Here is a 14,692-nt window from a genome sequence, read left to right as displayed (position 1 = left end):
TGACTTTTGTATTGGGTACTGTAAACTTAGCAATGCAAGTCTGTACCTAGCCGGAAGTTATGGTCCACTGAGACACTAACATAACTCGTTTGCCCAAAAAGGTGCAAATATCCAGCACATGTTCGCTGTCAAGTTAAAACCAATTTCTGAACTTCTTTCAAATTTCTTTCATGAATGTGGAATATTACAAACACAATCCTCAATGTGGCTGTGACATATACAATTAGCTAAACCACATTAAGTTCTCACTGGTGTATAACATACAGCTGTAAGGACATCAGCTTGTCAACATTTTGTTTTATGTTAATGCTGAGTGCAACTAAACATATCCATGAATATAAATTTTATTCTAATTTTAAAATGCCTACAGTTTGCAATATTTAAAGTGACATTTAGTATCAGAAACATTCAACAGTGCGTACAATAAACTGATGGAGGTGAAAATCCCAATTTAACTGCATGTTGCAAAATTTTTCATAACTCATTTTGTACAGATTCAGCAATTGGGCGAACAAGTAAATGTACCAGCTGGCTTTTTTTCAAACAACACACCAGATGGTCCTAGGTTACTTGCCCTGTTTTTTACTGAGTTAGCAGATCTTTGCCAGAAAAAATGAAGGTTGCAACAATTGACTCAAGGCCTGAGGGATAAGCTGGGAGAAAGAAGATAGCCAGAGTTCCCATTCTTGGTCACTAATGTGTGATCATAGTCTAAGATGTTGAACAAGGACAGGATCAATTTGTTCTTGCACAAAGAATGGCCACAAAGTAACGGAAGGCATTCAAAGCCCAGGGAGCTTGACCCTAAGAAAAATGGAAGAAAATTGAAAAATAGAACTGTGCTAAATGGAAAGTTCTGTGGCTTGACAAACACAATCTCGGTTAATGCCAATGCACTGAAATCTCCAACGAAAAGCTGATGTTACTCAAATCATAATCCAGGTTCACAGATGCATCTATCAGAAGTACATACAACACAGAATCCAGGTCTGCACTCTACACAACTTCCTATCATTAAAGACAAAAAGAACCCTACAAACATGGTCTGTGACCTGCCTGGATGAGACTTAACTTCAGGATTATGATTTCATAGAATTACTCCAATTGAATAAAATAACATTTCCAGCAGTATTTATTTTAAGAAGGAATGTCACAAATGTGGAGGATAATTTTAAAGAAATCTGGTTAGTATTAGGAACTGTACAAAGAATGGGTAAAAATTAGGGAAATTTTTTTAAGAACTGCAAATCTTGGACATTTGAAATAAATAAAATGCTAGAACCATACTTACATTTGAACAAAAGAACATGTTGGTTTAGAAATAAGGGGCACACTCATTTCTGGGCAGACAAGGGCACAGGATATTTTCCCAGGCAGTGTAGGGCTGAAAGGTCAGGGAGTCCATGCGAAGTAACTTACTTTCTTGCTTGGGCCCAGACATCTATGTCCTTGGTTTAGGTTTCCCCAAGCAGAGTTCGTTAGTCATGAGCTGCCTCAGGCCATACCACTCTTGGTTGGATGACCTTAAACAGATTATAGACTTCCTACTGCACCAAGATAAGGTCACCATAATCCTACCTGAGCATAGGGCTGCTCTCTCATTAGGGAGAGAGATGACTGGTGGTGGTTTAATCTTAGGGTTGCTACGCTACAGGTGAGTGGAGAGGTTGAGAAGGACAGCTCTTTATGTAACCTCAGCCAGTGTGGGAATTGAACCAATGCACCACAAACCAGCTATTCAACTAACTGAGCTAACTGACTCCCTGTAGAGACAAAAATCCAAGTGTCTGCTGCAGGGGTGGCTAAAACACATTTGCTGTTTGTGCCCAATATAGCTGGTGGTGTACTTATGGCCATAATTGTGTATGCCTTCCAACCACCATAATGAAATCTTAGTAGTACACTGGCATTCCAAAAGGGGAGGGGGTCAGACTGACTTGTGGGCACTCTCTTACTTGCCCTTCCCTATCAGATGTTCATCAATATGCCATGCAATTTCAGTATTTATTTCCTTTATTTCAGAATCCACTCTCTTGCTGTGACAGAATATACAGACAGCAAGTAAAGCCAGCTATATACAAGTCTAAACTTCTAACATTTAATAAATACATTAAATAGTTTATATTATTTGCATTAGGTACTTGTATACAGCAACCAAACACAGTGTTGTTTCAGGAAGATGCAGACTCCATTATTTCATCCACTGGTTAACATTTATTGTTCAAATCTGCTAGCACCTCATCTAATCTAGGAGGCATTAACTGTGTATCTTAACCCTGTTTAGTGGATATTCTTCAGCAATTTGTAACCTAGTGTCCTGCCATTCAGATTACAAAAACAACAATTTTTTAAAAAGATTGGTGGCAAAATGCTTCTCAGTACTTCAAATGAAGTCACCATAATGTTGCACTAGGCCACGTGGTTCAGAAAATTCAATCCCTGGTCTATCCTAATCTTGTCTCGGACATTGGAGGGTAGGGAAAAAGGGGAAAAGACAGCCTCACAAATGGTGTCAATGCAACACTGTGAAGAATGAGGAATGTAAAAATTCTTCCAAGTTTCCAATTTTGATCACTATCTATTCACTGCTCCTGGAAAGTAAGTGCATGTGCCTCTGGACATCAGACAAGGATAGCAGCTGTGATATCCTAACAACAAAAAAAAAGCTTGCTGACATCTCAAATCTGAGTGATAACTTTGAGTACTGGGACCTTAGCAAATGTTATCATTTTGAGGAATTGATAGAGTAAACAGGGGTGAGAATACAGCTGAGAAATGCAGTAGGCAGAAAAGTATAAGTTTAGAATAAATTGCTGCATATAACTTCACGAAAATGTGAAACCAGCACTCAATTTTAACACAGAAGTCAGTTTTTCATTGCGGAGAAGGTAGAATATCTGTGGTTGGAGTGGTCTGAGGCCTATGTTTCTTCCCTTCCCCACGATATTGTGGCAAAATTACATGCACAAGCAAAAGTAGGATTTTCATACTAGAGGAAGACAGGGAAAGGAGGGTTAGAAGAACAAAACCTAGAGCTACAATAATTCTAGTATGCAAGTTTGTGTGAGGTCAGTGGCTCAAAATCTGTCATAGCATTGCCATCTGTTTTTAAATTCTACTTCTCTACCAATTCCTCATTTGTTAATGTGCAAATTAAAAGAGATTTATCTCTTTTTATCCAAGCAAGAGGTTTGTACGTACACAGTTTTCTAACCTGTTGATTCACCTGGTCCTTTTGTTTCACTTTACATGGCTCTTTGCATCACAGATCTAAACAAGACTGAGAAAATATTCTGGAAAAATAATGTAGAGCTGTAAATTCCTGCTCTATTCAATTGTGGCTCAGGTGCATTTCAGCACAAAATTCTACCAGCAAAACTATAGAATATCAGTGAAGCTCAGGCCAACAGGGTACATAGTATCGTTGCAGAATCCCTTCAAGCAGTCTGTCCATCCAAAGGTGAAGTCTGTTGAGTAGTTGCTCAGTCCGTTTCACAGATACATTGGAGCTGGGTGGAGACTGATGTGGGCTGTTTGTTTCCATTGCTTCAATCGGCCTTTTCCCACCTTGCGTTGGTTCCAAGCCATTTAGAACGCTCCTGTTCTCGGTTCCATTACAGAATTGAGGTTTGAACAAGCAGAAGTACTTCCGGTGTCCGTTTAATGCCAACACATAGCCAATGTAGTTCTGGGTATGGTAACTTTCATCTTGTAGACTGGAAATCCGAGCAGGATCCTGGGCAAACTCTAACAGATCCACCAGCCACCCCCGATGTTTTGATAAGTTTAAAAAGGAGAAGTGTAGTGATTTATTCCTATGGCAAAATTTTAAAAGAATGTACATTTTAATAAGTGCACAGAGCTTGTACAGTATTTTTCATTAATACAAACAGTACTTTCAAAACAAAGATAAAATTCAAAGTAAAATATTTGAAAGTTAAGTTAGAAGCTATTGCATTTTGAACAAGGGTGTGCTACCACTTGTAAAGAACCAGATTAGTGTTTCATCTATCACTTACTAAACTAGATCTTCCACCTTGCTGCATATTTCCATTACTTTCTTTTATTATAGATTTATTGATGAATATACTTAACTCTTTCAATCAGTAGTACTCAACAGAATTGTTGCAAGTAAATAGCTAATGATTCTTTGCAAAATTATGCTTTTTCTTCTGTTTAAACAGAGAGAGAAAACTAACTTTTAAGATTCTTGATGAGAACCCAGAGATGCTTTCTGTGAAATGTAAATGGTATAGCTTCAGTATCACCTGCATTATGCTTAGTTTCACCTGTATCTGTGAATATCTAATGTTGCAAAGTAGGAACTGTGCTGGGATCTTCTAATTTGCAATGTGCAGTGTACTCCAGTTTTTTGCAGTGGAGTGTCCACATGATATCCTCCCACCCCATACTTTACTCACCAGGTAACAGGATACACTTCATGTGCAAACTTCTGAATTAAAGCATTCTTTGTAGCATCAGTGACCACAACCAGCACATTGATGTTTCCAGGCATTAGCCGCACAAGGTTGCTGTTATAGTTGATGTAGGTCAATTCAGTCACTTCCACAAAATTCTGCTCTGGGGACCTACTGGATAAAGAGAGGATTCATTATCTATCTATCCAGTGAAATCTTCTTCATTTCTCACATCTGACATATCCTTCTCATACAATTTAAGTAACCCTGCCTGTCAGGTAGATTTCTAGAACAAGTGCCATGAATAATGGTGTCCCTTTAATACTTTTGGTATTCAATGTTGCTGGGTCAAAATGCTTGCTCTCCCTCTCTAACAGGTGAAAGAGAATAACTTCACTGGACAGACAGCAGTACTTCAATTCAGCAACTCAACAATCTTTTTGAGGGTATTTAGGAAGTAGCAATAAAAATAAATTTCCTAAAATAATTAGGTTGCCCTCCATGCCATATGTAAATTAATCTATTTAGTTCTCCCCATAGTATATCATGTGTATATCTGGACTAGGAATGTCAATAGGTTAATCACTTTGGTGAGTCTGAACACAAACCTGATTCTCACCTTTCCTTGCAAGAACCAATCAACTGCATTGAGCATACATAGTGAACACCACTGTATATCCTTTCTTGTGAATACGTAGCTAAACATCAGGGCTCTGAAACAGCCAGAGCATCTATAGTGTGTGGCTATAGATTGTGACTTAGATAATATTAAATGTGTCTGACTCAAAGTGGCTGGTTGGGTACAATGCAGGCCAATAGCCCCAAATGCTACATGTCAGCAACGGACAGGAAAAACATGCAAGTGAATTGTGGAGTTTGACTGTTCAGAAGGCCATACCTTAAATTCCTGCTGGTGTTGATTTGCTGCTTTTTTGTTTCCCGATTCTTATCTGTTGCTGGTTCCTGTTCTTTCTCAGACTCAGACCTGCTCTCCACGTCACTTGGTTCCCTGAAGTTGAAGGAAATTAAATAGATCTGCAGAAAACTTTCTCCTCCATACCAGGAGTACACTTCATCACTTCCCAGATTATGTTATGTTCTGCTATTTGCTATTTATTCCCATCTCTGTCAGCATGGGATATCAATTAGTTAATATATCCTGCAGCAAGTGCGCTTGTCAAACTTCAATACTTCACACATTCATTGAACGTCACATTTTCAGCAGGTTGATTCAAAAATCACATTCAGCAATAAAATGCACCCAAACTGCAACATTAGCTGAATTTATACAGTGCCTTTAAAAATGAGATGATCCATAGATGATCCTAATGGCAGAGGTGTGATCAGCCCTCAATGGGTGCTAAGCAAAAATGTAGGAAATAACAGAAAGGGAGACCAAAAGCTTCTTTAAAAATAGGTGAGTTTTGAGAAATTTGCTGTTATAGTTGATGTAGGTCAATTCAGTCACTTCCACAAAATTCTGCTCTGGGGACCTACTGGATAAAGAGAGGATTCATTATCTATCAAATGAAATCTTCTTCATTTCTCACATCTGACATATCCTTCTCATTCATCTTAAGTAACCCTGCCTGTCAGGTAAATTTCTAGAACAAGTGCCATGAATAATGGTGTCTCTTTAATACTTCCGGTATTCAATGCTGCTGGGTCAAAATGCTTGCTCTTCCTCCCTAACAGCTGAAAGGGAATAACTTCACCAGATAGACTGCAGTACTTCAATTCAGTAACTCAACAATCTTTTTGAGCGCATTTAGGAAATAGCAGTAAATGCTGGCCTTGCCAATGATATCCATAAAAGAATAAAAGGAGGAGAAAGAGGTAGAGAATTTCCTAAGTAAAGCACTACAATATGGGGGCTTGACAAGTCATGAACAGAATGATGCACACAGACTTTATTCAGAGAACCAGAAGAACAGAAAAAGCTCAACTGATCTATCAACGCTACTCCACCAACAGAATTCTATCAAGTGTGCAGGATTAAAGGTTATGGAACTTAGGAGCTCACAGCCATAAAGGATGGAATTTTAAACTGGCAGAGTTGAGGTACTGCATCCAATGCAGTGAAGACAGGGTTGATGGGCAATAAAGATGTTGTGGGTTAAGAGGCTGACCAGGAGAGCAAATGTACAGTAGAATTAGTCAAGTGTGGTAGTGACAGAATCCTGGATATGGACGTTTAAAAACATAAATGCAGACTGGTGATGTTGGCAGTTTTTGTGATAGAGAGAATCATGTCATGACATGGAGACAGACAGCTGAACCAAATAAACCTTTCTACCTCGCATTTGCAAAATGGTAAGATTAAAACTGAAGACCCCCAATAATTATTAGAACCAATACTCCAATGGTTCCAAACCAGACTTTTGAATAGCCAATCCCAGATTTTGCGAATAATTAATTCCAGCTGCCAGTTTTGTACCTTAAACAAAAGGCTTTACAGTTTATTCAATACACATAACTTTAGCAGAAAATATTAAACGAGGCAATCTGATTAATGTCTATACTTTCAGCTTAAAACATTTGTTTACAGCCCTCATTCACACAAAATAGACAAACAAAAACACAGTTAAGGGATAAATAAAAAACAACAAAACTGGCCAGATGACTTAAATGATTTTGACTATGCATTTTTTTCACACGCAAAAGACGAAGACTCCTTGGCTGCTTTTCTGGAAATGTTGATCCGGGTTACCATTTCAGTTCACTAGGTCCTTGATGCCACACTCGGTCAAATGCAGCCTTGATATCAAGGGCTGTGACTCTCACCTCACCTCTGGAATTGAGCTCTTTTGACCATGTTTGAGCCAAGGCTGTAATGAGGTCAGGAGCTGAGTGGCCCTGGCAGAATCGAAACTCGGCGTCAATAAGCAGGTTATTGCTGATCAGGTGCTGCTTGATAGCACTGTTGATGACACCTTCCATCACTTTACTGATGATTGAGAGTAGACTGATGGGGCAGTAATTGGCCAGGTAGGATTTGTCCTGCTTTTTGTGTACAGGACATACTTGGGCAGTTTTCCACATTGTCGGATTGATACCAGTGTTGTAACTGTACTGGAACAGCATGCTTAGGGGAGCAGCAGGTTCTGGAGCACAAATCTTCAGTACTATTGCCAGAATGTTGTCAGGGCCTGTAGCCTTTGCAGTATCCAGTGTCTCCAACTGTTTCTTGTGAATCGAATTGGTTGAAGATTGGTATCTGTAAAGCTGGGGATTACTGGAGGCGGAGATAGATCATCCACTCGGCACTTCTGGCTGAAGATTGCTGCAAAAGCTTCAGCCTTATCTTTTGCACTGATGTGTTGGGCTCTTCCATCATTGAGGATGGGGATATTTGTGGAGCCTCCTCCTCCAATGAGTTGTTTAGTTGTCAACCACCATTCATGACTGGATGTGGCAGGACTGCCGAGCTTAGATCTGATTTGCTGGTTGTGGGATCGCTTAGCTCTGTCTATTACTTGCTGCTTTTGCTGTTTGGCATGCAAGTAGTCCTGTTTGGTGGCTCCACCACGTTGATATCTCATCTTCAAGTATGCCCTTCTGCATTATCCATTGAACCAGGATTGATCTCCTGGCTTAATGGTAATGGTTGAGTAGGGGATATGCCAGGCCATGATGTTACAGATTGTGCTGGAGTACAATTCTGCTGCTGTTGATGGTCCACAGCGCCTCATGGATGCCGAGTCTTGAGTTGCTAGATCTGTGCGAAGTCTGTCCCATTCAGCACAGTAATAGTGCCATACAACACGATGGAAGTTGTTCAATATGTGAAAGCGGGACTTCATCTTAACGAGGACTATGCGACGGTCATTCTTGCTGATATGGTCATAGACAGATGCAACTGCAGCTGGCAGATTAGTAAGTATGAGGTCAAGTATGTTTTTCCATCTTGTTGTTTCCCTCACCATCTGCCACAAAGCCAGTCTAGCAGCTATGTCCTTTAGGACCTGACCAGCTCAATCTGTAGTACTGCTGCCGAGCCACTCTTGGTGTGGACGTTGAAATCCCCCACCCAGAGTACATTTTGTGCCCTTGCCATCCTCAGTGCTTCCTCCGAGTGTTGCTCAACATTGAGGAGTACTGATTCATCAGCTGAGGGAGGACGGTATGTGGTAATCAGCAGGAGATTTCCTTGCCTTTGTTTAACCCGTAGTCAAGAGACTTCAAGGGATCTGGAGTCAACGTTGAGGACTCCCAGAGCAATATCCTCCCGACTGTATACCACTGTGCCGCCACCTCTGCTGGGTCTGTCCTGCCAGTGCGACAGGACTTTTCCAGGGACAGTGATGGTGGTGACTGGGACATTGTCTCAAAAGTATGATTCTGTGAGTATGACTATGTCAGGCTGTTGCTTGACTAGTCTGTGAGACAGCCCTCCCAATTTTGGCACTAACCCCCAGATGTTAGTGATGACGACTTTGCAGCGTCAACAGGACTGTTTCCGTCGTTGTCTTTTCCAGTGCCTGAGTCAATGCCAGGTGATCCGTCCAGTTTCATTTCTTTGAGGCTTTGTAGCCATTTGTACAACTGAGCAGCTTGCTAGGCCATTTCGGAGGGCAATTGAGAGTCAACCACACAGCTGTGGGTCTGGAGTCACACGTAGGCCAGACCAGGTGAGGATGGCAGATTTCCTTCCCTGAAGGACATTAGTGAACGAGACGGGTTTTTCCGACAATCGGCAAAGATTTCATGGTGATCAGTAGATTCTTAATTCCAGACTTTTTTTTCCAATTATTGAATTCAAATTCCACCATCTGCCATGGTGGGAATCAAACCCAGGTCCCCAGAACATTATCTGGGTTTCTGGATTAATAGTCTAGCAATAATACCAATAGGCCATTGCCTACCCCCTATATCTGTTTAAACACAATGCTCTTCCTGCTGTCGCTGTGTCTGCGGGAACCCTTTTAATCAAGAATCAGCCTGCAATTAGCCTCCAGGGCTGCCCTCACAAATAAACAAAAGCTTGTTTGGTCTGTTCTTTTCCTTTTACCATAAGCTGTTTCAAGAAGTCCAAATGTCATCTTTAGCTTTCAATTCCCAGCTCACGCTCCAAATCAGAAATGATAAAAGAATAAAAAATGAAAAAAAATGTCAGTGAGGGTTCTAACAAGATGGAGTTAAAAATTAAGCTCAGAGCCCAGAATCATACGAATCGTCTGTGAATGCACGACTGTGGCTGTGGGAGCGACATGGAATCGGTGGAAAGGATGCAATGTGTGATGGGAATTGGATCTCTCAGTGTTTTCTATGCCCATTTCCTAACTCACAGCAAGTCCTATACAGCCATCACCCCTGTGCTCATTTACCTACAAAAAGTGTAGTTACTGACCCTTGAAATCAATCCTTAAAGTGGCCAAGTGGAATGCTCCACTGCCAGAGCTCGGGAATTCATGCACCTTGACTTCTATAGTTCCACCCTATAATGAAACTCAACCGTTCTTCAAGCACCACCGGCCTTACATGGAGCAAAGTCTGCAAAATGCGCACTGGATTTATCAGCCTTCTCTGAGCCTATCGAACTGGAATGAAAGCAAGTAATCCTCCCTAAAAGGTCTGCATCCTTTGTTCGCTCACTTCCCCGCCGGTGCTCTGCTAATCACTTAAATGCTGAGGACAGAAATGAACAGAACAGGTCACTTTTATCAATAGGCATCATTTGGACATTTATCCACCACGTACTTAACACACAACTTTACATGAAGCTCCAATCCCATCTAAAAAAAAAAAGACAGACAGTAGCAGTAGGTCCATCAGCATCATAAAAAGAAAGGACAGGTTCCTTTTTCTGGACCAAGGCTCTTTCTCAGAAATCCCATTCTTCACTCAAAACATGAAACAAATCTTCTTCCCTTTCAAATACTAAGAGACAAGCCTTGATTTTTCTTTCTCTTAAATCTGCAATATGAACGTCCACGTTTCTTACCCAAAAGCTTGAATGATGAAAGCTCCAAACAGAATGAAAACCACTGAGAAAAGCAGAGAAATCAAAGGCATCATTTCCCTCCTGAGACAGAAAAAGAAAGTTAACAGAATGTAGTTATTTTTGGTGTCATAATAAACACACTTAACAGTAATGATCAGCTGACGGACAGAAACTTTAAAACAATCACTGAGCAACAAGGGACAGATACAAAAATCCAAAAACACAACATCCAGTTTGATATGGACCAAATATTTGGACTGTGACAGCAGTGAATGTTTTGGGTAAGTGCAAGAAAGTTTGCAACCCAAAAAAAAATCGTAAAATTCTAATCCACAGCTTTCAATAGCAGCAGCACACAACACCAGGGCAAGTCCAGCAAAGGAAAATAATATTGATCCCAGCAGAGAATTCTCAGCGAACAATGTCAACCTTAACCTTAAATCCATTTTCTTGCTTTAAAATGAAGCCAATTACTTTTTTCTGTTATTGAGGTTAAAAGTCAATGGTGTATTTTAAAAGAAAATAGAAAAAGAATAAAAGAAAAAAATAAACCAAGATCAATTAGGGAATAATAGTCATGTTGAACCAAGCTTGGATTTTCAAATTGAAGGCAGCAATCTAGATCATGAATTATGAAGTAGAGAGAGTCAGTTTGATTCTTAAGAAAATTTACCAACTATTCTGTCAATTTCAGATAAGAAAGTGATGGAGTGACAGATGGAAATACAGGGTCAACCACAGATTATTAAGGTGTTTTCAGTATCAGCCATGGCCCCTTTGAAGACTTTGGCTGTCATACAATTCATAGTTTTTAGATGCCGCGTCCAATATTTTGCCTAATTCATGTGGGAACCTTGACAATGAATGTCATCAAATTGCTGTCAAACACACGCCTCTTTCAGACTCCAACTGGCAACAATAAATTGTAATTAAATAGCATTTTTATTGCATTAGAAGTTCTAAGGTGTATCACTAGAATGTATAAAGGAAAATGAGGCACACAAAGGATATTAAGACAGATGACCAGAAGCTCCCTCAAAAATCAGGGTGACCAACTCTTCAGGAATCAATTAAGGTACACTTTTGCTTCCCCCTGTGTCTCTCTGCTGGCGTGGTTGCTGCTGACCTTAATGTTGTGATGGTGGTTGGGGGTGATTTGTGAAAGTGGCCATCGCAAAGACAAGGTACATATGTGCGAGCGTATGTTGCACATTCACAAAATATGAAGCTTGGAAAACACAGGACAAACAGCATCCTGGATGCAGACATCATGGGACATGCATCTCGAGTACAGAGCAGTCCCAGAGAGGATGGTTAGTCCCCCTGCCAAAGCAGTAGGTTTTAAGAAGCATCTTAAAAGGAGGACAGGTAGAGGAGTTGTAGGATTTTAGTAGAAAAAGTCCTAAGATTAAAGATTGGCAGCTGAAGGCATTGCCACTAACAGTGAAGCGATGGAATTAGAGGAACACGGGTGTATCAAGGTACTGGAGATGCGAGGCTTTTGAAGGATGTGAAAATAAGGGTGCAAACATTAAAATCACCAAGGTGCCAGGCTGCAAATCAATGTAGCTCAGCAAGCACAGGTTGGGGATATACAGAACTTGAAGTAAATTACAATATGGAAAAACAAACTTCATAACCTCAGGTTTGTGGAGAGTAGAATGTAGGAGACCAGCTAGGACTCTGACGGAATAGTCAATTCCAAACGCAACAATGGCTCTAACAAAGACCTGTTGTGCACTTCCAGCATTTTCTGTAATCCAGATTTTTAGAATTTGAGGATTTGCATTTTAGTTCCACAGTAACTTACTCACAGCTCAATGTCGTATATTCAATTTCTGACAACTTGTGTTTCTAGATTTCAGGATACAAGAAGATGTATTAGTGATGAATGGTATAGTCACCAGCTACATACCAGTTCTGACTGAATCCAGATGCCCAAATTTGAGATGCATAATCTATTATGGCATACAACCAGCGAAGGAGGAACATCTGTAGAGAAAAAGCATTGAGTTCAAATTTTATATGGCATCTCAAAATGAACTAATACTGCAACTTCTTACTGCACAGGCAAAGCAAAGGTCACTCCTGAAGCTGCAACAGCAGGTTATATTTAAAGACTTGTCAAACCTGAATGTGCACACCAACTAAGTGGATTACTGTGGGACAGTCAATTGTACTAAACTCATTTATTGATAAATCAGATTGAAAGAAGTCACAAACTGAACTTTGACAGTACAAAACTATACAAAACATAGTCAAACCATGCATTGAAAATTGTGAACAGTGTTAATCTCTCAGGAAAGACATACTGGCATTGCAAGTGGTTGGAGAAGATTCACTAGGTTGATTCTGGATGTGGAGGAATTTTCTTGTAAAGAGAGTTTGAGTAGATTGGGCTGTACTCGGAGTTTAGAAGAATGAGAGGAGAACTTAATGAAACATACAAGATTCTCAGAGGGCTTGGTAGAGTAGATGCAGAAACATTATTTCATTTTGTGGGAAAGTCTAGGACCAGAGGGCATAATCTCAGAATGAGAGGTCACCTTTTTAAAATAGAAATGGAGGAATTTATTTTCTTCATTTGTCACGGATCTGTGGAATTATTTACTGCAGAGAAATGTCAAGGCTGAGATGGACAGATTTTTAAATCAGACAGGGAATCAAAGATATTAGGAAAAGACAGGAAAGTAGATTTGAGGATCATTAGATCAGCCATAATCTTATTGAATGGTGGAGTTGACTCGCTTAGCTGGATGGCCTACTTCTATTCCTATGTATTATGGTTTTATGTACCCTCATTCTTGTTTTCAAACAGAAGATTATACTTATACATGTTTATGTATTATTTAAGAAAATATATTACTTCATGGGACGCCATTCAGAGAAGGTTCATTACGATGATCCCTGGTAGGGAGGGATTGTTTTATGAGCAAAGGTTAAACAAGTTGGGACTCTACTCATTGGAATTTAGAAGAATGAGAGGTAAGCTCATTTAAACATACAGGATTCTTAACAGGCTTCACAAGGGTCCCGACCTGAAACGTCGACATTCCTATTCCTCTAATGCTGCCTGACCTGCTGTGTTCCTCTAGCTCCACAATGTGTTGACTCTGACTCCAGCATCTGCAGTTCTTGCTATCTCTCTCCTATGGGGTTATGTCAGGGAAACAGACGTACAAATCTTAAAACTTGTATCATCTAGAATGGTCACGGTTAAATGGAAGACTATTTTTCTTCTTCAGACAATGTGATTCAGGATAAACCTGAACTTCTCAAAAAATAGTTCAATAAACAAATGTTAATATATTGAGTAAAACAATGTAGTGATTAAGTTGTGCAGTTTGAGGTTTCATATCTGCGTCCTCCCTCTCTTTCTACTGGTTTCGTTTATAAGTCAGCAAGCACTGACACTTCAAAATCTGCAGCAAATCTTTCCATTTGCAATTAATATTTCTGTTGCACAATTTTAAATCTGACAGCCCCAAATCACTAATTGGGATTACAATTGATTACAAGCAATAACAGACCATTATAAGTACGAGGAACCAAGCAGAAACAAGAGTGAAGAACAGCTACTTGTAAATTCTGTGAAATAACTGTAAACAACATCTGTTTTTATAAATTCTGAGTTAATTACTCAAATTACTAAAGTCACTTCATCACATTTTCCTGGGGGTTTCTTAGAACTGTCTGGACTAGAAAATTGCAGCTGTGAGGAAAGACTGGATAGGTTGGAATTGTTTGCCTTAGATCAGAGAAGGTTGAGGGATGATTTAACTGAGATGTACAAAATAATGAGAGGCTTGGATAGAGTGGACAGCAAAGACCCATTTCCCTTAGTGGAGATTTAATGGTGATTGGTAGAAAGATTAGAGGGGATATAATGAAACACCTTTTGAGCCCAGGAGGGTGGTGGTGTCTACTGTCCAGTTTGGTTCTTAAGATAAAAGCCGGTTTAAAAGGAACCCAAATCTACACCTGAAGTACTGCAACCTGCAAGGTTAGAGAAAGGTGCTGGAAAGTGGAACGACAATGGATGGCTAGTTCACTGCAGAGATGATGGGCCGAAGGGCCTCTTTCTGTGCTATAACTTTTCTATGGTTCGAACTGAACTTCTCCTCAGAACTGTATTTAAAGTCTCCCTTGATTCAGAGTGACAGTTACAATACTCACAGCTTACCTGGAAGTCACCTGAATGACTATTAGATCTCCTGGATACTATGGCTGACAAGTTTGGAGAAAAGTATTCCAGTTCATGACAGTGCATCCCTGACATCCCAAAAGTGGGATAATGTAAAATTTATTAAATGTGACTGCACTTTCAAGA

At 39.9% G+C, this 14,692-nt stretch overlaps 2 protein-coding genes across 6 annotated transcripts in view; one reads left to right on the top strand and one right to left on the bottom strand.

Moving 5' to 3' along the window:
- Nucleotides 1-14,692, top strand: part of micos10 (mitochondrial contact site and cristae organizing system subunit 10) — a 401,440-nt gene that overhangs the window by 222,906 nt on the left and 163,842 nt on the right. The window lies entirely within an intron of this gene.
- dnajc16 (DnaJ (Hsp40) homolog, subfamily C, member 16) overlaps nucleotides 329-14,692 on the bottom strand; it is a 35,205-nt gene continuing 20,841 nt past the window's right edge. For 2 of the 4 annotated variants that reach the window (XM_048615006.1, XM_020527845.2), the window contains exons 12-16: nucleotides 12,278-12,354; nucleotides 10,363-10,443; nucleotides 5,317-5,427; nucleotides 4,422-4,589; nucleotides 329-3,815 (exon numbers count right to left, since the gene is read on the bottom strand). In XM_048615006.1, coding sequence (XP_048470963.1) covers nucleotides 3,389-3,815; nucleotides 4,422-4,589; nucleotides 5,317-5,427; nucleotides 10,363-10,443; nucleotides 12,278-12,354 — 864 coding nt within the window. In that variant the 3' untranslated portion in view covers nucleotides 329-3,388. Of the gene's footprint in view, nucleotides 3,816-4,421; nucleotides 4,593-5,316; nucleotides 5,428-10,362; nucleotides 10,444-12,277; nucleotides 12,355-14,692 lie in introns of all 4 variants that reach the window. The other 2 variants (XM_048615004.1, XM_048615005.1) reach the window with 1 other exon arrangement.

This window comes from Rhincodon typus, chromosome 31, assembly GCF_021869965.1.
Source record: "Rhincodon typus isolate 14 chromosome 31, sRhiTyp1.1, whole genome shotgun sequence".
In the NCBI taxonomy this organism is placed as follows: domain Eukaryota; kingdom Metazoa; phylum Chordata; class Chondrichthyes; order Orectolobiformes; family Rhincodontidae; genus Rhincodon; species Rhincodon typus.
This window is presented reverse-complemented; position numbering and strand designations above follow the sequence as displayed.